The 22,107-nt window shown below is 41.0% G+C and overlaps 1 protein-coding gene across 2 annotated transcripts; it reads right to left on the reverse strand.

Moving 5' to 3' along the window:
* Positions 1–682: 682 nt before the first annotated feature.
* Positions 683–6,878, reverse strand: dact2 (dishevelled-binding antagonist of beta-catenin 2). Of its 2 annotated transcripts, none has more exons than XM_015040969.1 (4): positions 6,554–6,878; positions 4,461–4,524; positions 3,017–3,304; positions 683–2,870 (listed from the first exon to the last, which is right to left on the reverse strand). In XM_015040969.1, exons 1-4 carry the CDS (start codon positions 6,791–6,793, stop codon positions 1,033–1,035), a joined length of 2,430 nt encoding a protein of 809 aa, XP_014896455.1. In that variant the 5' UTR covers positions 6,794–6,878; the 3' UTR covers positions 683–1,032. The 2 variants fall into 2 exon arrangements, with proteins under 2 accessions (XP_014896455.1, XP_014896454.1); XM_015040968.1 differs by having other exon boundaries at positions 4,392–4,524.
* Between the last annotated feature and the right edge of the window lie 15,229 nt (positions 6,879–22,107).

Consider the following 22,107-nt stretch of genomic DNA (forward strand, 5'->3'; position numbering starts at 1 on the left):
GTGGGACCCTGGGTGGCAAACCATCAAGAAACGCAGCTCAGATGTATCATAAGGTTCAAATCAGATTCCAGCGTCAGTCATCCGCCACCCTCTGTGAACGCTTCTTACGCTGCACATTCCCGTTTATCTTTAAACCCAAACCAAAAACAGAAAACTCTCTCATGTTGCAAATATTTTTTTCATTTCAGCATCTCTCTATATGCTCGCTGGCCCAACTTCAGCCCTCATCATGCTAATGTCTGTTTGTGAAACTCTTAAGGAGTGGGTGTGTTTTCAGTTTACTCTCTGTAAATGTTTGCCTGCAGGGAAATGAGGGAACCTGATGAGTTTCACCCTCTAATTAAACACGACTGTCTGGTCTGATTGTTGAAGCTGCGGTTTATTAAAACGAACGGCTGAGCTGAGTCAGGAAGCCAGATAAGGCGGGGGGCCATGAGAGCTATCTATGCTAAACTGGTCAATCTCAGCAGGATGTTTGTGAAGATTAGCAGGAGATTGCTTCCATTATGGCAGATAAATAGAAACCCAGAGGGGACAGAGTTAACCAGACGAGATCATTTTAGTCATGTTTATGAAGAAAACCTGCGGCATTAGCGCCAAGGCGACATCTTGATGTTTTTGTTAGCTTTGTAAACATACAGAAAAACTTGGATGATAATTCTCAGAGAAAACCGGCCCAGCATTAATTAAATATCAGTTTATTCTTATGAGTCAAACAACAATAATTGCAATATGTAAGGAAAATTAAAGCAGAACAGAAAACAGTTACTTGATAAAAGAAAATACAAAAGATAGAAATGTGTTTGAACACTTGTAGCAACATAAGTCCTTTAGCAGGAAGTTTAATTGTGATTATAGTGTTATATATGCTTTCATACAATCTCCTTGTTTGTGTTTGATGAATGCAGTCCAGATTAAAGGTATTGTCCTAGAGACTTCATTAGATCTGGTTAAGCTATTTTTTAAAGCAGTTCCCACCACACAGAGGGGCTTTCCCAGGAGTCTTCATTCTTGCCGCAGGTCATCTTTTATCTAAACCAGGGTCATGACCTTCAGGGAGGCTGGCTGAAATCGCCGGATCTTCTTCTTCAGGGCTCGGGAAGCTTTGATGCGGCAGGCCGTAGGCTCGGGGCGCGGTGGGAGCTGTCGGAGGGGCTGCCCGGCTGCAGTGGGCCCCAGCGCAGCTTCGGCCCACACCATCCCACCCTCTGCCGCCTCGTTTATCTCCACCTGCTCCTCCTCATCCAGGGACAGGCTGCTGTCGGAGTCGGAGAAGGACTGGGAGCTCTGGCTGGACTCGCTGTCTCCGAAGCGGTTGGTGGTGTTGTCGCTCATCTCACCCTCGCTGCTTTCGGCGATGGTGGAGTGGAACAATGAGGCGCACTCGGCTGAGTACTCAGACTCACATCTGGGTGGGTAGAGGCTGGTCATGTGGAAGGGCGCTGGAGGATACCTGGCATTAAGACTTTGGAGGAAAGAGTTGGAGGACATGGAGAAGTGGAAAGGGTGTGAAGGTCCGATCCATTGACCTGGCTTAAGACTCCGGACCATCTGCATGCTCTCCTTTGACCTCTGGTGCTGAAGAAAGGGTGCCTGGTAAATGTCCACATCAGATTGCCATTTGGCGGTTGCCTGTCTCCTTCTTCGTTGTTCAACTGGATGCTCGTACTCCATGGACTGTGGTCTACGGTTCTTGCTGAGCTTTGATGAAGCGGGGACTGGATGTGGTTTAGGGTGGCCCTTCTGGGTGATTCTGACTCCAGGACCGTAGAGACTGGACTCGGAGCTGGACCGCTGTCTGTGTTCGTGTGTTTGCCAGGCGCTACCTTTCTCACTGACTTTCCCCTTTCCTGATCTCCTCTGCTCCCCTCTGGCTCCAAAGCCGACCTCTTTGGTTCTTTCACCGGATGAGAAGCTGTGTTGCTGTCTCAACGCTCGGGGCTTGTCTGAACTTTTTCGTTTGAGTTTCACAGCCTTGGTTTTGCGGTCCGCTTGTCTAACCTTGACCCTCTGTGAGGAGGCAGGCACAAACTTGGCATGGACAAACTCAGGAGAGTTTGTATGACTGCTCTGGACCTCAAAGCCTGGACTCTCTGTGCTTGACGTTTGAGGAACAACCGGTCTTTGCCAGTGATTCTTCCTCATCTCTGTCTCACCACAGTTTTTATCAGAATGATTCCTTAGCAAGCCTGCGCTTTCTGTTTTGGGTTTGTCGTTCTTCGTTAGGGTTGAGTGTGAAGCTTCATCTGAACTGTACTCCTTCATGACAGCACGATAGGAATACCTGCATTGAATTTCTGGGCCTCTCAGTGACTCGTGGCTCTTCCTATCATTCAGCTCTTGGTTGGAGGATACAGTATGGTTCCTGTTCTGCTCACCGTTCACTGGAAGATTTTGGTTTTTAGCTTGAGGAGGAATTAAACTGTACTCATGTTTTTGAGACACTTCAAAAGACACATTTATATTTTCAGCTGGCTTCCTCTGATTGATGTCTTGTATCTCCATTGTCTCTGCGCTTGCATTAATTTGGCTTTTGCTCAAGGTGCGCTGGAGGAGCTTGTCAATGTAGCCCAGGCTCTTGTTTTTGTAACCCATTTGGAGAGAGTCATAGCAATTTGATGAGGCTCCTTGCCCCTCTTGGAAAACCAATTTCCCGTCTTCACCCCCCTGGAAGAAGATTGGGCTCTGGAGAGCCACAGCATGCAGAGGACTGGGGTATGGGTAAATTTCAGTGCCACCACAGGACTCCAGATGACGCTGGAATTTGGGATCCACAGGGGAGATCTTCTGTTTCGGACACACTGGGAGTTTCTTTGCATCTGCAGACCTGAAGCAGCCCAATCCTTGAGCCATGATTCTTTCAAGATCTCCTGATGCAGACAAAAACAGTCATCAACTTTTGACTCCACTGATGGAAACTATGTTATTAGGCAGCAAAATATGTGTTGAGCTGCTGAGCAAAAACAAGCCATTACAACAGCAGAGGCTGTCTGAAATAAAATGAAGATGTTATTACCTGTTGACACCGGTCTCGGCCGTGTCTGATAATCTGTGCCTATGGCGCTGGCTCGGATTCTGCTGCTGCCAAGATGGAGGCCTGTGGTCCGTGGAGGGTTGGGCTGGCCAGGGCTCTCATCAACAGAGCGGCGGTGGAAAACATCAACCTGTGGTGGGGGGCTAACGTGGCAGCCTGTTGGGCTCAGGGGAATGAGGCTGGTCTGGGAGGATGACAGGCACTCGCTGTAAACAGATGTGCAGGAGTTGGACCGGGAGCAAGAGCCGCCGTCGCTGAGCTCATAGAAACCTGGGAGAGCAGGAATCAATCCAGGTCAGTACGCATGCTCCGGCTAACTGCAGCAACATCACACCGTTCCTGTGGCTGAAAGACTTTTCAATGAGAAAGTGCCAGAGAGTCCAGTCGCAAAAGCACAAACAGTCATGTGTGGAAACGAAAGACACAACATCCATCACTGCTACAGCTGCCTAGCAACAACCTGCAGAGTGTAAAGCAGCAGACTGCAGGCTAGCCTCCAAGCTAATTAATCTGCTAATATCAACTTGTTATTCGCTCAGTGTTATGCTACAAAAGCATAACACTTAATTCCAAACCAAACTACTACACTGGCTTTCATTCTATATTTTTGCTTAAGCCGATGCATCATAATCAATAAATACTATAGATATCATATTGTTGTAACTGTAATCATTTATATATTTTTCAAGCAGCAATTGGAATGTTTTTGTGGATTAAACAAAATCAGTTAGATCATGTTACACATTTCTGCTTTAAATGGAAGAAAATAAGCCATTATTTTTAAAGCAACAAACATATTGTAAGATACTGATCATAAGAGGTGGAGTAACGTTATCTGGAGCATTTAGCAAACATTTAACATTTTTTATAGACAGACTTAAGCAAAGATATAGAATAAACTCCCTTTCAAAATAAAGTAGGTTTCAAGTTATTATTGCACAGAACATTGTTTGTTCTGCTCTCTGTAGGAAAACAGAAGTAAGATAAGATGGTGCTAGCAGGCTAATGGTTGGGTTAGCGGCTCATCCAGCTAGCCTGCAGTCTGCTGCTTTACAGCCGGCAGCGACCCAAACAGTGTTGGCTTAGTATAATCGGTGCAGAGCTGATATAGTTTAATAAAGGAAAACTCTCTCAATCAGCTGACTGGATTAGCAATAGCTAAATTTCTCCATACAGCTGGAGAAAATTTTGGTAACACCATGCCTTTCTATTGTAAACTTATGAAAAAGAGATGACAAATCAGTTTTGAAACCGCACCCCTCACTGGGACCAGCCCGTCACATACAGACAATCTGTATGTGAAATTGTCTGGTTGTACTCTGAAACATGAACCACACATGGCTGCCTGCCTACACACCTGAGCTGGGCCTGCTGTCACTCTCCAGCTGATCAGTGGAGGCCTTGCTCACATCCAACTTCAACTCACTGATCTGCTGGTCCAGCTGCTGCAGGTGAGTCTTCAGGCCAACATCCTGCTTCCGTAGACGAGACTGAAAAACGATGGCCAAACAAAAAATGCACAAAGCTGTCAGTTTAAAAGAAGCCTCTAAGACAGAATGATGCAGCAAACAGACAGCAGGACGTAAAAAAAGGATGTTTTTCTAAACAGAGTTTCTGTTGTAAGTTATGCAGAAGAAGCCCAGAAGTACACAATATATCAAACCACAACCATCCTCACAATATCAATATGTGAGTCACAATGTCAATATCAATATTTGGTAAGGTCTGACATTTCAGGGGCATTCACTCATGCCCACCATCCCTGATAATACATTTACTAAAAAAGGAAAAAGAAGGTGAAATGTTGCCTTTTTAAAATCAATATTGCTTTTGCCATGTAAACAATGACTGAAACTGCATGTTTTCTTACTATGGTACAAAGTATAAACATGAAAGTACACACAGAACAATTTTCTTTGAGGAAAAACATTTTTACTTTGAAGGAAGAAGCTCTGATATCCAGAGCTGGATTTAATGGCTCTCTGAAGAATTTTTACAATAAAAATCCAACTTTGGTTATTTTTGTTCATTTTGTACCTGATCTATTTGGGTACATATTAGGACTTTTCATACTAAGAACTTGGATATTGCAATATTTTATGACAGCCAAACATCCCAAATAAGCTTAACAACCAAAATAAACAATAAAAAGTTTTTGGAAAAAAAAATTGGTGTGTAATTTTAGCATTTTGTTTATAATTTACTTTCATAACATAAAAGTTAACAGCCTGACATCCAACAGTTTGGTGTATATTTATGTAACAGTTTGTTTGCGGGTATAAACCAGCATTAGGTAAGAAGATAATTTCTCTGACTTTTAAAGAATCAAACACTGTTGCTACAGGTTTGTGAAAAATGTAATGAGTGACGATACAAACCATCCAAAGTGCAAATAAGTTGTTTTTATTGTGACTATATTACAGTTTTTGGATGCCATGTTGGATTTTAAGGGAACTTCTTGGGAACTTTCTGTTAATTTTCCAACTTTAAACTAACCGACTTTTAACGTCACCTCCTTCATCAGTCAAACTGTACCAACTCCCGCTGTAGTAATAGGATTTCAAAATGTCAGCACTGCTTCCAGGAAAACCTGGAACTGACTGAGGTGTTACTTGTTCTGAAAAGTTGGAGGACCACTGCTCTGATGTACCGCTGTGGAGAAACTAAAGCGCCTCAGCTGTGGCTGATGATTAACCCCAGCAGGACATGGGGGAGCCTGGAAGAAGCAGTGGTGGGTAACTCATTCCCCCCCACAGCGAAGGCCTGGCCATTGTGTAAACTACCAGCAGAGGAAAAGCTTGGGGGTTGGGATTAGGAACTGTAACTGCAGAGCTTAAAGCTCCATCTCTGGCTCACTTCCTGTAATTTACACTACTTGTTTATGTTTTTTTAATCTGCAGATTAGGTTGGATCAGTTGAATCTGCAGATGGGGGGAAATCAGTTTGCACAAATTTGAACCTTATGTTGCCTGTGCACGCCGTGACACATCCTTTGATGCATCTGCCCAGTTCTACCCTAGATGTCAAGCATAGCACATTAATCCCTGCACTTCCCCTCGATGATTTTACCAGCAGGCTGCGTGGAAAAAGCTTGTCACGGAAAACTAAACAGAGCCAGCTGTCTGCGGCGCTCAGGGGGCCTCTGAGGGATGAGACTCTCCCCTCATTCACAGCAGAAAAAAAGAAAGAAAAAATCCGTTTGTTTTTATTCCCTGGCATTTAGTGGTTAATGATTGAGGCTTGCCCTCGCGCACTGAGCGCGCGTGCACGCAGCAACAATTAAAAAGTCCTCTGGGGGCCTGCAATGAACCTTGATTTATGACATCCATCCTGCTTCCGACCCCCAGCTGAGAGCGTAACAGTCGTCCTGGTAATGATTGCAGGCTGAGTGCGCATGAGCATCAGCTGACAATTAAACAACCCTGGATTTTTCCCCTTGTTTTTTTAGTGACCAGTAGATTATTTAAAACACAAAGCGCTTTATTTGAGCGTTTTCCAGACAGAAGCTGAACTTCCTACCAGCTGTTGCTTCAGCGCGGTCAGGGTCGCCTCCAGCCGCTGCTCCTCAGCCTCCTCCGGGTCAGCGTGCAGCGCGCTGACCGGCTCCTCCCGGTCCAGCTGCAGAGCCCAGCTCACCATGTCTCCGTGCCGGTCCCGGAGCAGCCGCAGCTCCTGCAGCCCGGCCAGCGCAGCCTGCAGCCGCTCCCGCACCCTGCCGCGGTCCACCGTGCCCGCGGAAGAGCCCTTCCTGGTCAGCATGCTCTCACACAAAGATCCGCTCTAAGCTGGAAAACCGCAGCTCTCGCCTTGCTGCAGCCGATCTCCACCAGTTTAGGTTTTAAACTACCTGTTAGAATAAAAACTGAGCGCAGAGGAGAGTGTAAGCTCCTCCCACAGAGCGAAGGCCCCTCCTCCTCCTCCTCCTCCTCCTTCTCCTCCCTGGGTTTCCAGTGAACATCTGGTCCTAATTTTACCTCGACTCATTCAGGTCACCTATGTAAATCAATCCGTCTAACTAGAAAATTCAGTTATCATGTTTCCCTTCATTTGTCTGCTTGTTATTTCTCTACATTTAATGAAACTCTGTGTAGATATAAATTACTGAACATGAATAAGTTGAGCAATGTTTTCTCACCAACCAAAACAAAACACAACAGGCTGGTTTTATCAGCACATCTGAAGCAATCCTCTCCGCTTTTCCAAGCAGGAAAACAGGCTGTGCGGATTTAATTAATGGCTCTAAATAATATTTCAACTTGTTTCTTTTACTTTCCTCTTTAAAAAGATGCATGTATAATTCATAAGTAATATTGTCGAACAGGTTTCAGATGTGCGGAGGAAACATTTAACACAGAAAGACCAAAGCGACGCGCCGCCGCTGTTCCACAGATAAACAGATAAATGTCTCCCCCTGGTGGCCGTAAGGAATACAACAGTTTGTTGTTTTTCAGCGTCTTTTAAAAGTGCATAACCATAAAACCACAACCGCAAACTTTAATGTACTTATTCCGATGCGTGTGGACAAAACAAAGTAATACATAATTGTAAAGTAAAAGAGTATTTTTTTTATCTGCATACATGTGAAAAGTCTGATTCTAATGTTCATCATTTTCTGCTAAAAAGCTCACACTCTGTCACTTGCCAAAGATTCTCAGTTGAATTGAGGTGTGAACTTTGACTGAGCCACTCAAAAGCCTTGATCTAAATCAGCTCATAGTGCTGCAACTTAAGAATAATGTATTTTTTCCCACCAGAATGATATTTTCTTCTTAAAATGGAAAGTACTGCAAACTATACAAAGTACTTATCTCTTACTAACTACATTTAATTTAAATTTTATGTTAAATAGGACAACAATCATCCGGGGATCTTCATTAAACTTCGCTAAAATAGCAGGCTATTTATAAAATGGGACCATTGTCCTCTTCTTCCTGCTCATCCATGCCCTAGTCTCTAAATGGTTTTTATATTATTTTACTGCAGCACACTATATCTTTATTTATTTTTTGTCTCTAAAGTGCCCGTTACTGAACAGTAGATGGACAGGAAATAGGTAGAAAGACGTGCAACAAACGACCTAAGACTGAGACTCAATCCCAGAACAACTTCATTGAGGACAGCAGCCTCTGCACATGGTGCTTGCACTGTAACACAATTTAAAAAATATGCACAATAAAAATGCTGTAAATGTACCAAAAACATCTGGAGAATCTAGATTTTCAGATGTTTTAACTTGCGAACCTTGTCTGAAGTTTTTTTTTTTCTTTATTCTATTTAGGATGTGTCCAAATTATGACATTTAGGTCAAATTTTTCTGTGCAGCAAAATGTTACAGATGTTTGTAGCCAAAAAACACTGTGACTCACAGGTGTGTGTGTTTCATATCTCTATCTGCTTCTATCTGCAGAGGAAGAATCAAAATACCTGGAAAGATGAACACACTCCAGGGGCAGATAAGGTGATTCAGGTATTTAAAATTCACGGATTATCTTCTTTTATGGGATTATGAGGATTACACGGAGAGCTGAATTTATCTCAGTGATGCAATGTGGGAAATATTTCTGGAATTAACAGATTCTGTGCTTTAAAATAAAAAAAAAACACACAATCAGAGAAATCAGTGAGTGACTGATTGTAATCTACAAGCCACCAAAAAATTCTTGCTGGGTTATTGGTGGAAAAATCTTTATTTCATGATAATTATTTTTTAACGTAACTTTAAGAGTTTTTGTGGTGAAATTACAGCATCATAAAAACAAAATTCTGCTACGCGATGCTGTGAGGATTTGGTTTTTCTGTGTTTTTCTAGGTTTCTGTGTCCAGTTGTGTCTTCTGTTGTCCCCTGATCGTCCCCAGCTGTCCCTCATTTCCCCTGATTACCTTCCTTGTGTATTTAATCCCACCTGTGTTCGCGGCTCAGGCATCTGTTGTGCTACCAGTGCGTTTGAGTTCCTAGCCTCATCGTTCACCTGAGAATTACAATTAATATTTATATCACCATCTGTCATTTATGACAGATTACAATGTAAAGCAATGAAATTTACAGTAAACATTTATAAGAGAATAAAAACAAGTCACATCTGTAAGAAAAAAATATTCAAGGCACTGCTTGGTTCTTCTTGATGACTTTGACTAAAATTGCTGAAGTATTTATGAATGCAGGCTTTAGCTGTTTTTTTTTCATTTTCATTTAATAATTTTATTGAAGTTTTATAGCAGAATGACAGTAAAAATACCAGGAATATACTTTTTAGATTCGTTTTTCTTTATTAAGCATAATTTTCCACAAAAATCAAGATCCCGTAGAAGAAAATGTACCCATAATTTTATGGGTTTTTTAGTTTAAAGCATAGAAATATAAGTAAGACTTTAGTTTTTCTAAAAGAACACATTTTTTTTACTGTATCAAAAAGTACAAGTTGTCATTTTAGAAATGTCCAAACAATTGTCTGTAACTACTGAGACCAAAAATGACTTTGTGTTGTAAGCATTGCAGACACTAGAGGGCAGTATCACTCTGTTTCTGAGTCCTCTGATATTTCTCCCCAACATTTGATAAATATGCTGATGGCAAATTTGACCAGTAGACGCAGAATACAAGCAACCCACTCCTTTACATTTCAAGATAAAGATCTAAATCATTCCTGACTGCGCCCACACTTCGCTGAGGCCTTTCATCATGAGGCTCAGGTTATGCTTAGCACACACTAGCATTGTGAAAGTTTGACTACTCAATGCGGTGGTGCATTGTGACGCCTGGATGTCCCTCTGCCCCCATCCTCTTCAAAGATCTTCCCTCAGAGTGACATCAGCTGAGGCGGCGCTCCCAAACGTGTCCTCCCGTCACAATCAAGAGTTTGGTAAAAAAAAAAAAAACAATCTAAACATCTCGGTCTGGTGCGTGGGTTTCTCTTTACGCAGCTTCTTCTTTGTGTTCTCTTTTTCCATCCACTTAAATCAGACAGTTTGTGATAACCAAACAAAAGACACGAAGGAAGGGATCCGTTTCACTGCGTCCAGCGGTGGAAGGAGCGGTTGTATGATCTCAGGTAGACAGAAGCAGAACAATGGTGAGATGCTGCCACAAACAGGATGCAAGGGGCCGCACGTCACAGGGGTAAACACCAGCTGCTGTCATATGTGGGATTGTGTAAGTGTCTGAGAGGAGGAGCGGGGCAGCCGACCCATTGTTAGTTCAGCGCCGATGGAAAAACACACACACAACACAAAAAACGAGATTGATGTGTGGCATTTAGGGATTCTGACTTCAAAGGACGATCTGATATCATATAAAAATAAAACCCTTGCTGATGTTTGGTTGAAAAGAAGTCAAATTCCAGTGCAGAATGTCGCAGGTTGTGAGTTATTTCAGAACCACTTTGCCTCTCTGTTTGTGTTTTTTGAGGATTTCCATTCAGGGTAAAAGCGTTCCTTGTTTTTTTTATCTGCAGCTTCTGACAGACAAAAACGGCAATCATTCAAAAAGTGGAAGTATTTGAACGACCTATTTTATGTCCAAAATTCTTCATATCTAACTCAGAAGTCGTGCATGGACTGCTTTGGAACTCATTGCTCCTAAAGGCCTGAAAGAGTGAGGCGAAGTGACATTTGTTTTCCCGTTTCTTTGGTTCATTTGCAACTAAACGGCTGTCAAAGCTGCATCCAAGAAACACAAGCCTTTACTACTCTTCTGACTTTGACTGATGTCTTGCTCATACATTACACTTCCCAGGGTTTTCAAGGTATGAAAAATGTGTTACGATTTGTAACAGACTTTTATCTGCTGCTGCTGCCAAACAAGTGGAGTGAAAATCCACCAGTTGGTCGTTCAATCAATCACGTTTTGTCAGCTTTAAAATCACTGCAGGTGGACGAGCTTCAGGATTTGTCTCCCAGGTTTGAATTCATTTTTTTAATTTAGTGGTTCATAAATATATTTAAGTAGTTTTAATTGTTCCTTATGTTATGTTATCTATAATTATGGTGCTGCTATAATCTGAGAATAGTACAGAGAAACATTGTTTCCCTTGCTACTCTCCATTATTGTTTTACTTGTATTGGTGGGACTCAATTAAAATTCTTAAGTTAATTTGAGGGTCTATAATTAATCAAATCTGGTATAAATATCAACAAAATAAGCAACATTTTCAATTCCAAAACCCCTGTTTTGCTGCTAAATTATTGAATAAATAAACATGAGCGCAACAACAAAGACGCTTATTCTTTTTAAACTTTGGAGCAAAGTTTTACTGCAGCCATTCAGCTTCCAGCGTTGGAGCTACTTTGGAATGTGGACTGTGGACGCTGACATTAGCGTGTCTGTGCTGCTGCAACATGTTCAGTATTGACCTGAATGCTAAACATATTTTAGACTTGAATATCTTCACGGAGCTGCATTTAGCACAACTTGAACACAACAATAGTGTTTTCCAGCATCCAGTCAGATCTGTTTTAAAGTAGAAATTACCTCCCAGTGGACCAAGAGAAGCGACTTTGTCGTCCATTGTTGTTGGCTGATGTCGCTTGTACGTCAGATTTATGGACGTACTAGAAACACGTGAATGCAAATGTTCAGAATCTGGACTTATTAATTATTCCAACTCCTGACTCACCGCCAGGTGGCGAATGCGTATTCATGTCTATGTTTATAACTGAACTACGGCCAAGTGACGTGGACCTCTGAAAGCAATAGGAACATTAAATTGCAGTAGCCATACTGACCAAAAGAGGGCAGCACTGAGACAATTTTAGGTCAAACATCGCAGAATTAGACAAATTTAGACAAAAACGTCTCAATTTGCACAGAAGCATAAAGACAGCACAGTTTATGACAAATTTAGACAATTTATCTGCAGAAAAAGTTACTTTGGGTTTTGTGTGTGGATTTGTGCTCCTGAACTGAATTGAAATGTCCAATTTGTAGCTGTGTTGTATTATTATGCCCTTCGTAACAAATCAAAAGTTAAAAGCGGAGTAACCATTTGGAAATCTGGTCTTTAAACAGGAGCTAGAACAAAGAGTTACAGCAGATCCAAAAGCCAATTTAATGACTTTCAAAAATGTACAGCATTTAGATTAACATTATGATTCAACCTATAGTAGCAGCATAGATCAAATGAATGAAATGTTAATAAGAGAACGAGGAGACAGATATGACTTTAGTTAAGTTCTTCTCCTCCAGATTGATTCACTGCGTCCTGCAGCTGTTTTGGGGCTTCATGCTGGAGCAGCAGGCCCGTCATATCTCTCTCTGCCATCTTGTCCGTGGGCTTTTGAACCACCTTGTCAAACTTTGCGGGATATTTTTTTTGCCTGGCGTTCGTGCACAAGAGAGGGGCCTTTATGCTGTCTTCTTGCAAAATTATCTCCTCATCAAATTTTATTTGAGCTGAGGAAATTTTGTTTATCCAACGAGTGCAGGGAGACTCGCTCGCATGGCACACTCCAGCAAATCATAAAGACATCAGTCTGAATTAACTGATTTAGTATTGGCCTTTCCAATGAACACTGTGTGCTCCTTTCAGCCAGGTTCCAGTAGATGCTCTGTACTTGTGTGACAAGCCAGGAGAAGTTTATTTTTTTTTTTCAAATTAAAGCACTACAGAATGAGTCAAGGAACCCGCTGTACCATGCACAATCACCATGAGGTGAAGTTTTTATCATCTTTATGTGTTTACACCTGCTTCACCCATCGGTTTTTTACAGCCGTTTGACGTTACTCTGGGTGTGCTGGATAAATGTTTCCCTGGCTTTGGAAAAAGTAAGCAGAAGCAGCCAAGAGAGGATACTGCCACTCTGAGCAAAGATATAAATGTGTCACACGCAGTATGGGGTAAACTTATGGGAGTCTCCAGTGGCTTGTATCATTTCATTGGAAGGGCGGTGAATGTCTGAGTAGTTTGGGTTCTGGCTGATCTCGCTGTTTGTGGAGCTCCAGAGAGCCGTGTTTTCAGTCTGGAGAGTTGGAAATAAACTGAGTTTGAGTTTAAGACTGACCACACAATATCACAGCCTCTTATGTTTCCCCCGGCGGTTACATCTGCAGCGGACGGGGCAGCGCTGACGGTAGCACCTCATTCTTCCAGCTGAGAAACAGACCCAACCTTTGAAAATGAGAAGAGCAGACCACAATGTTTCTTCTTCTGGTGTTTTGTAAAATCAAGGTTATGAAATAGCATCCCGGCAGACAGGACTGTTATTAGACATGTGAGTGATAAGTCTGGTAATAAATATAACTCCTGGTGGGCAGCTGTGCTGATTTTGAACTTGATAACTCACCGAAACATCACAGACTGTGGAAAGTTCACACTGGACCTCATGCAGGTTGGATCCTCTCCAATCTTCCACCAGACGAGACCTTGATCATCTGAAAGTGGGGCTTTTAAACAGTGAGCAACAGTCCAGTCCTGTTTGTCTTTAGCCCACTGAAGACTCTTCTGACTGTTTCTCTGGTTCAGAAGGACCTTAACTCAATACTAAAGTGTTTTCACATCTGACAGTCTGGTAGGTTTGGTTCAATTGGGGACCAAAATTGCATAATTTGTCACATTTTCAGTTGCTGCAGTTCTCTTTCTCACTGCACTGTCAAACAAATCAAACCCTTTAAGAAACCTGTTCCCCTCCTTGCCTGTGGTGGCGCTGCATCAATAACCACTGAAGGAAAAGACACAAAAACCTCCAAAGAAAACACTAAGTATAATTTACTTCTACACTAAGTATAATTTACTTCTACACAAAAATAGAGAGGCAACACATTTTGGCAGTTGTAGGATTTCTCTTTTATCTTTGGCAAACAAAAAAAATAAAAACACGAGTCATTTCTCCCTCTAATGCCAGACTCTAGCATTTGTTTTGTTTAAATTTACCCAGAAAGCTCTGCACTGTGGTCTATTTTCTGCTTTTGAAGCGTCTCTGGTCCATGTGGCGTTCAACTCAATCGAGGCCGAGGTTTGGGGGTCAAAAGAGTAAAAAAGTACTTAGTAAAAAAGGTACTTAAGTACTGAGTAACTGATCAAAACATCAATCATTTAATATTTAAAAATGATACAATCAGATGGACCAAAATATAAAGTTATGTGGAAATTAAAGACCAAGATGACAATAATTAATATAAAATAGCAAAATTATGAGTTTTTTTTAAAATATAAAACTTATAAAACTAAGAAAAACTGCAGCTGTGTGTCTGTCTGGTGAATTAGATTCGGTGAAGTCACTCACAGTGGGTCGAGGATCCAGAAATTACACTGAAGAGTAGCAATACTTCATAATAAAATTGCTAAAAGTAAAAAGTATAGCGCAGTAAAAATAATCTTTTAATTATGTTTCATCCAAAAAGTTGCTTATGTAATTAACTGAGTAAATGTAATCAGTAAAGGCCCAACTCTGCTTTGTTTTGGAATAATGCACACAAATCATCATTAATATGATATAAAAGTATTTTGTCCAAATTCTATCATAATTCAAAGGAAAAACCACCCTGTATGTCAGGAGTCTGATGATATATGAAACTTACTTAAAAAGCATCAGTATCAGCAATATAGGCCCGGCATCTACTTGGTATCGGATTGACACCAGAATTTGCGTTATCGCTGTCCGTTAGTGTCTGGATCAACCTGTGCAGAGAAAAGGCCTGAGAAGTCCTGCTGTGACACAGAGCTTCAATACAATGACGTCTGTTCAGGTTCTCTCTGCACTGTTTATGTACGTTTATCAAGATGGTGGCAGTGACATGAAAAAAAAAGTTTAACTGTGGCAACAAGGACCCTTCTCTTCGTTGGAAGAGTTTCCTTTGCTTTTTTTGGCAGGGCAAGTTTCTTCATGCACACAGGAAAACCAGCAGGCAACGGACCAGAGAAGATCCAAACACCCCTCATGGCTGATCAGCATCTGACTCTGGAATCACATCTTCTTCCTGTCTAAATGGGGCTTTTCTTTGGAGTACAACAATAAACTATTTATATGACGAACTGATGCAACTTACGCCTGTGTCAGTTCCCTGCAGCCTCCCCACGAGGCCTGTCGCAAACATTACTGGTCAATAAATTGTCCCAGAAGTTGTTGTGATAAGCATTAATAATGTTTTGAGATCATTTTCAAGTAATATAATGTTAATCTTATAGTAATGTAAGTATTCTCAAAGATCAAGGAGCTTCAGATTCTAATGTACATTTAACACTGTAATTGGAAATCATTTTAAATATTCAAAATAAATAAACAAAACAATCAAAACAACAAATAAAATGGACGCTGAAGACTCTGGAAACAAATTGGTTCTTAATTAAATGGTTTGTTGAAACCAACCCACCAGATTAAAGACTTTTGTCATCCAGTTTGTGGTAGAAAGATAAAAGAGAAAATTGATAAATCATGCAAATGGAAGTTTGCAAAGTCCAAATATCAGACAGTTTAAGAAAATGTATAATGGATAAGACTGTTCATCAGAAACTGAGATGGCGATGATGGGGAAGTCACGTATTTGTAGAGGTATAAATATATTTCGGTTTGAGAAGCAGCATCTGGAACAAACATCTGGAAAACAGCTGAGACACTGAGTGCCTTTAAATCTAGACTAAAAACTGAAATGGTTAGAGTTTATTCTGAAACATAATCAATGAAAAATTAATCATGTGCAACAATGACAAAATGTAATGCTTCAATTGTTGCCTGTGTGTTTTACCACTTTATTTTTTACGTTTATGATGTATAGCGCTTTTGAAATGTGCTACACAAATAAACTTAATTGATTGATTGATTGATTGCTATGTAATTATGTGTGTGCAAATATGTGTTTGTATGTCTATATATTATTCTTATACTCCTTTTTGTTTATTCCAGATATTTTTCCTTGGTTATGGCGTTCTATAGTTACTGTGCTTCCTTCACTTTTTATTTGCTATTGTAATAATAATGTATGTAATCAAGCAACAAGTGGGAATCTAGGTATTATTTGCATATTCATAATAAATAAATAATAAAAAAAATTATCGGTATCATTTTAATTTATCATGCAACTGATTTATTGCTTATTGTGACATGTTTCCTCCCAGTCTGGACCCGGACCCGGACCTGGACTCGTACCCAGACCCGGACCTGGACCCGGACCCGGCCAGTCCAGACAGAAGCAGGTGATCTTCAGGTGACTTTCTGCTCCTCTGGACCAGCCGAACCAGCAGAGTGGATGCAGATGTGAGTAAATTACTGCTGACTGGCTGAAGAACCGACGCTCATCAAGGTCAATCAAGCTAATACATCACAGCATATTAATTGAGGAGATCAAATATGGACCCCCAGAATGACCCCTGAACACTTGCTCGTGAACGTCTTTGGCCCCCTGCGGTGCGTTAATCCCTCTGAAGCCCTCAATGGGAGCTCAGCCGGCCCGGTGGAGACGAGCCAGACGGTGATGGGCCTGACAGCACCAACACAGCTGCCCCGCCAGCTCCCGGGTCAGGGCTCAGGCGCTCTCTCTGCGCTCTTTCACACATTTCTTGACCCCTCAGAGGATGAAAATCCTCTACTTGGCCCCGCGGCGGAGTTCTCCAGAAACCCGGCTCTGAAGGTGAACATGGCGTGCCGGTCAGTGATCCGAAGGCAGCGGCTGGTGCATGTGAATCTGCTTCATTAAAGGCAGGACCACACAAGACTGTTTTGCTGTATTTCCATAAACATTTGAAATAAAAGGAAACATCAATCAAAAGATGGAGATTAAAGTCTGATTTTACACAAACAAAGGCTCAGAGCTGCTTAACCAGAGTCGTCACAGAGAGAAAAAAGGCCCTTTTGTTTTTCAGATGTGGAATTAGGAGCTGACATTTGTTGGACTCCTTCAGATGGTTCACATTCCAGCAGAATACAACGACAAACTTCAGTGAAATTCAGTCAGTTTTTATGTGATCGACCAACACAAAGCAGAGGAAGGACAGTTACACTTAGTTCTTTTTTCTTTTTACAAATAAATATGCAATTTCTTGGTGTCTTGCTCATGAGTGATCAAAGCACCATAGGTCCGACTCTCACCTATGAGATGTTGATCACGACTGAAAGAACAAAATCCTGGATACCAGAGGAAGAACTGAGCAGAATGTGAAGAGTGGTTTCATTCAGCCTTGGAAATACATGGAGCGTCTCCATAGTGAAAGGAATCAGATGAGATCTCTTTTGAGATTCAGGCCATAAAGTTTATTCAAAAAGCTGAAGAAAAAAAAACTTGCAACTAGAAAAAATTAAAACTTTAGATTCAAGTTTTTTCAGTTTCAAATTTCTGAACTTACGGAAGAGGAGTCACTGAAAAAATAAATAACTCTGACTTTAGTTTCAGCTCTGATGTTTTTCTCAGAATTCTGACTTTTTCTCTCTTCTGTGTGGATTCTGTTTGTTTATATTTTTATATTTAAATGGACAGATGCCCATAAAATATGCACAGGTGCATTTAATTGCTGATTTTAGAAATACCAAATAAGTTTTCCAGTTCTCATTGTTCCTGAATGCAAAAGCTGGAAACGTAATCAAGTTCAAGTTTAAAACTGAAAAAAGAAAAAACAATCTGAAAAGTAGCTTTGAACTTTTTTTCAGATTAAAAAAAAAAAAAAAAAAAAAATATATATATATATATATATATATATATATATATATACTTTTCAGTTTCAAAAAGTAATTTTTAATGCCCTCAATTTATCTCCACAGATTTCTGGTCACACCCCACTGGAAAGAGTCCCAGTAGATCCTAAACCCACTGGAGGGATTAATACATAATGTCTGGAACTGCAGATCTACTAAAGCGTGACCATACGCTTAAAGAAAAGTATTGAACAGGAAGCAGCCAAGAGGCTCATGGGAAGTCATGCGAAGCTGCAGAGGTCTCCAGAGTTTACAAACAGGAAAACTGTTATTCATAAATCTGGTCATAAAAAATGAACACCACACTTTTTTTATTTGGATACCCAGGTATCATTTTCCTACTTACAAAAAAATCCAATAAAATTCGTTGAGGGCTGTGATGTGAAAAAAAAAATCTCCTTGGGTGTGAATATTACTTCAGATCCTGTTCCTGATCCTTTTAAAGCATGAAGATTGCAGCAATCAGAGCTTGGAAACAGTTTGTGTGGATTTGTCCCTCAGTTCTCTCCCACCTCCAGCCGTGAAAACCGAAGGGATCAGAAAGATAATGTTCAGCAAATGTTTGCAAATTCCTTCCCATCATTCCTCACATATCTAAAGAATGAGAGCGCCAAACTGCTCCTAATAGGGATATCCTCCTTTGACCAGGACTTGACACTTTCTGAAGAGGAGGTCAAAGGTCAAGCTGTGGAGCACATGGAGTCGTTTAAGAAACGTCCAATGGTTTTATCTGCTTTCTGTTCTGATGCTAAGAAAGAGATGCTAAATAAGTCCTTTCAGAGCTTTATGGCCCACAGCTACAAAGTGTTTATGTAAATCCGACTCGGATCGCATTTCAGGGATAGAAATCAGTGCCTCAACCCAAATTCAGATTTGGATGTCAGCTGGATTTTGATGGAGTGGCTGATAGAGCGGACATGTTTCTGGACACTGGAGCCAGGAGCTGAAATGTGTGGTTAAAAAAGGAAAATCTGAGGTGAAATAGGAAACCTCATCCCTGACATTTTCATGTGCAGAGAAAGCCGTAACTGCAGGGAAGAGGTGCAGACCCAGACCTCCATAATGTCAGCCTCTCCTGCAGGCCAGGTCTGACGCAGCACGCAGACACTGAGCAGGTCTGTGCTGCGAGCCAACCACAGGAACGCTGTCACATCTTCCAGCTCCATGGAAACCCCTCGATGATCTTTACGCACGCTAACGATAGCCACACGCTAACACGACAAAATTAGAAACTATTATCTGCTTTTGAATGTTCTCCAAACTACAAGAAACAAGGATAAAATCTGAAATATGACTCAAATGTATTCAGAAAAATGAAATCAATCTTTGCTCCAGTTCCAGCTCTGAGCTTTTTGGTGGATGTCTCCACCAGCTTCACACATCTGGATACTGAAATAGTTTCTCACCTCAAGTTCGGGGAGGCTGGACGGAGAGCATCTGCTTGTTACGATTCGAAGGTTTTTCACCAACTCAAATTTAAGACATTTTAAGACCTTTTTAAAACTCTTATTTTAGCTGAAGACATTAATTACAGTTCTTTTTAATCTGTTTCCCCGTTAGTCATCATAGCTGCTACTGTGTCTCCTTTTCTTTTTCTCATCCTTAGTCTTATTTCCCTTCTTGGTAACAACTTTGTTGCAGTAAAATTCTTAAATAAGTAAGACTGGTGATTTGGCACCGTGTTTAAAATCCTCTAAATCTCCAACTTTACAGTCGGTGCGTTTGTGTTGCACCAAGTGCTGCTCTTAGGTCAGTGCTAGCAGCAGCAGGAGTGGTGATCGTTTTCTTGGGAGCAAAACTCACATTTCTGGCATTTGCTTTTTCTTTTGGAAGCAGCTTTGTGCTTCTCACACTGCTTAAAATAGGATTGTTGGGTTAGCAACAGAAACAATTCAATCACAAAGACGAATGTCGAACATACAACCAGCAAGAAATTTGCAGTTATGCATGGTAGATCCAAAAATGTGCTTGCTGGCTTGCTAGCTAGGGTATATTAGCAGCTAGTTAGCGGTAGCTGCAACCGCATCGAGTCACAGAATGAATTGATATCTGCATATGATTCAAACTTTGGCATGACAGAAAAGTCTTGTGAAATCTAAGGACATTAGACATTTAGAGCCTTAATTTTAGATAAATAAATGTAAGACTTTTTAAGGATGCGAGGACAATCTGGTTCTTAGAGTTTGGTTTTCATCTGTGTTTACGTTCCTTTGTCTACCCTCATTATAGTTAGAAAGGTTCGTTCCTTTAGCTTTAGTTTCTTATGTCTTGTGTTCTGTTCTCTGGGGATTTTAGTTCACTCTGGTTCTGTGCTGATATGTTTTTGTGCTTTGTAGTTCAGATTCTTATGAAAGTAAATGTGGACTTCCTGAGTGCTCATATTTTAACAAAAATGTTAAATGTTTGTGTGCATTTTGATATTGTTTTATGACAAATAACCACTCCGATAAGAAGCCAAGCAATTCATTCACTGAAAACGTTTTCAGCCTGAATAAAGGCAAGCTGGAGTGAACTAAAGGAGAACCTTAAAAATCAGTCTTTATGGTGGCAGCCCTCACAATGAGGCAATGAAAAAAAAGAACTGTTTTGTTGTGATAGAATCTGTTTCAGATTTTCGTCAACAAGCGGAAATCCTGTGAGGTCCACGTCATGACAGATGCCCGTGCAAGTTAAAACCACCATTTACTGATTAGTTGCTATCAGTCCTGCGTTGTGACGGACGATGTGCGGTGTATCATCCCGGGTATCTGAGCTATGTAAACTCCTTGCTGTGGGTGCAACATGTTCTTACCTCCGGATCTGCACAAGGAAACAGTGACAAAGAGGGAAGAGATTATCGTCCCGGTCCGGGTTGGGATGAGTCACTGATAGAGCCGTGTCTGCGATAAGCGCCGAGGGAATCACCGGGGTGCCAGGACTTTTTCTGTGGATGTTCATCTCGTTACCCAGCAAGAGAAACATTTGGGAAATATGGTCTCTCATATATACACCCCTTTAAAAAATGTAAAGTCCTTTTCAGACTTTTACAGACATAATGTGATGTGAATGCCACAGAATTCATCTGAATAATAAACCAAAAATTATTCATAACCCTGGTAGACTTAGGTTTATTTATTATTTTATTTTTTAAAATTTTACCAACATATTTACTCCCAGTGGAAGTAATAGGCATTAGTAGCCCAGTTTTAATTTTTGCTAATAATAGAGCTACCCTTTCAATGTTTCTTTTTATTAAGTGTTTTTTCTGTTCATGGTAATTTGTGGGATCTTGTTTAATCTTGCTAAACACTTTGTCAAGTGAAAGGTGCAACACAAACAAAGTTTGATTAATTTATTAGTTATAGCACCCTTATGGTGTCCAGCTCTGCCGTCAGTGCTGTGCAATTTGGGCATTGCTCATGGGAATACAGATTTGTGTTGCCAGGAAAATGAATAGACTCTTAGTGGGTTGAGCAAAGAGTTAAATTCAAAATGTAATGAAAAAATATTAATGACATGCAAAGATAAATATCAGAACTGGAAGCAGCATGGGGAGGCACACAGAAGCAAGTCACATCTAAAAAGCCAATGAAAACTTTGTGAAATGAGGCATAAATGCTTTCTTGTGCCACAAAATATCAGATTATGCAAGTAATCTCTTCGGTCGGCGAGGTCTTGGAATTCGAGGGGGTTGAGAGCGCCAGGTTGTGTCAAGCCATCAGCTCCCTTTGCCAGCCTGTCGCCACGCGGTCCCCACTGTTTGTGATTGATGACTGTGGCTTGTGAGTGACCCAGACCTGAAAGCAGCAGCCTTCCCAGCACTGACCTGCACCAAATACTGCAGGGCTGAACTGAACTCACATGACATTTTCTTCAATGTTGATGCTGTCCCTTAAGCACAACGATGCGCACAAACACTGCAAAAGTAGCAAACTGATCAAAAACTCACATATTTTATTGACAGATTCAGGTATAATTCATATATAGGTCATGAATATGGGCTTCTCAAACAAAGGCTTTTAATTTGGGTACGTTGATAGGAAGAGAAACTAGGAGAAGCATTCGGATCATTTGAGGAGTTTGAATCTGCTCAAATGATCCGAGGAGTTTGAGATTTAACCTTTTGACCAACATGCAAAAAGCTGCGTCTGATGGAAGTCCTACATATTCAGTTGTAGATGGGCGTAGATGAAAACATATTCATTTGATAGAATGACCTAGTCAAAGGCCAGACCTAAATCCATTTTGAGAAACTCACATTTGCTCTTCACAGATGATCTCAAACCAATCTGAGTTTGAAGAATGGACATAATTGCAGTGACAGGTTTCTACAAACCATTGACTGACTCAAGGGGTCCAAACAAATCCATGCCACATGTTGTAGACTTTTACCCGTACAAAGGTTTGGTATTTAATTTGCCTTCCACCACAACAGATTTGTATCAGTTTGTCTCATTGAATTCTTGTCAGGATCCGTG

Source organism: Poecilia latipinna, unplaced genomic scaffold (assembly GCF_001443285.1).
Source record: "Poecilia latipinna isolate Pla-1442-1.1 unplaced genomic scaffold, P_latipinna-1.0 Scaffold534, whole genome shotgun sequence".
Taxonomy (NCBI): domain Eukaryota; kingdom Metazoa; phylum Chordata; class Actinopteri; order Cyprinodontiformes; family Poeciliidae; genus Poecilia; species Poecilia latipinna.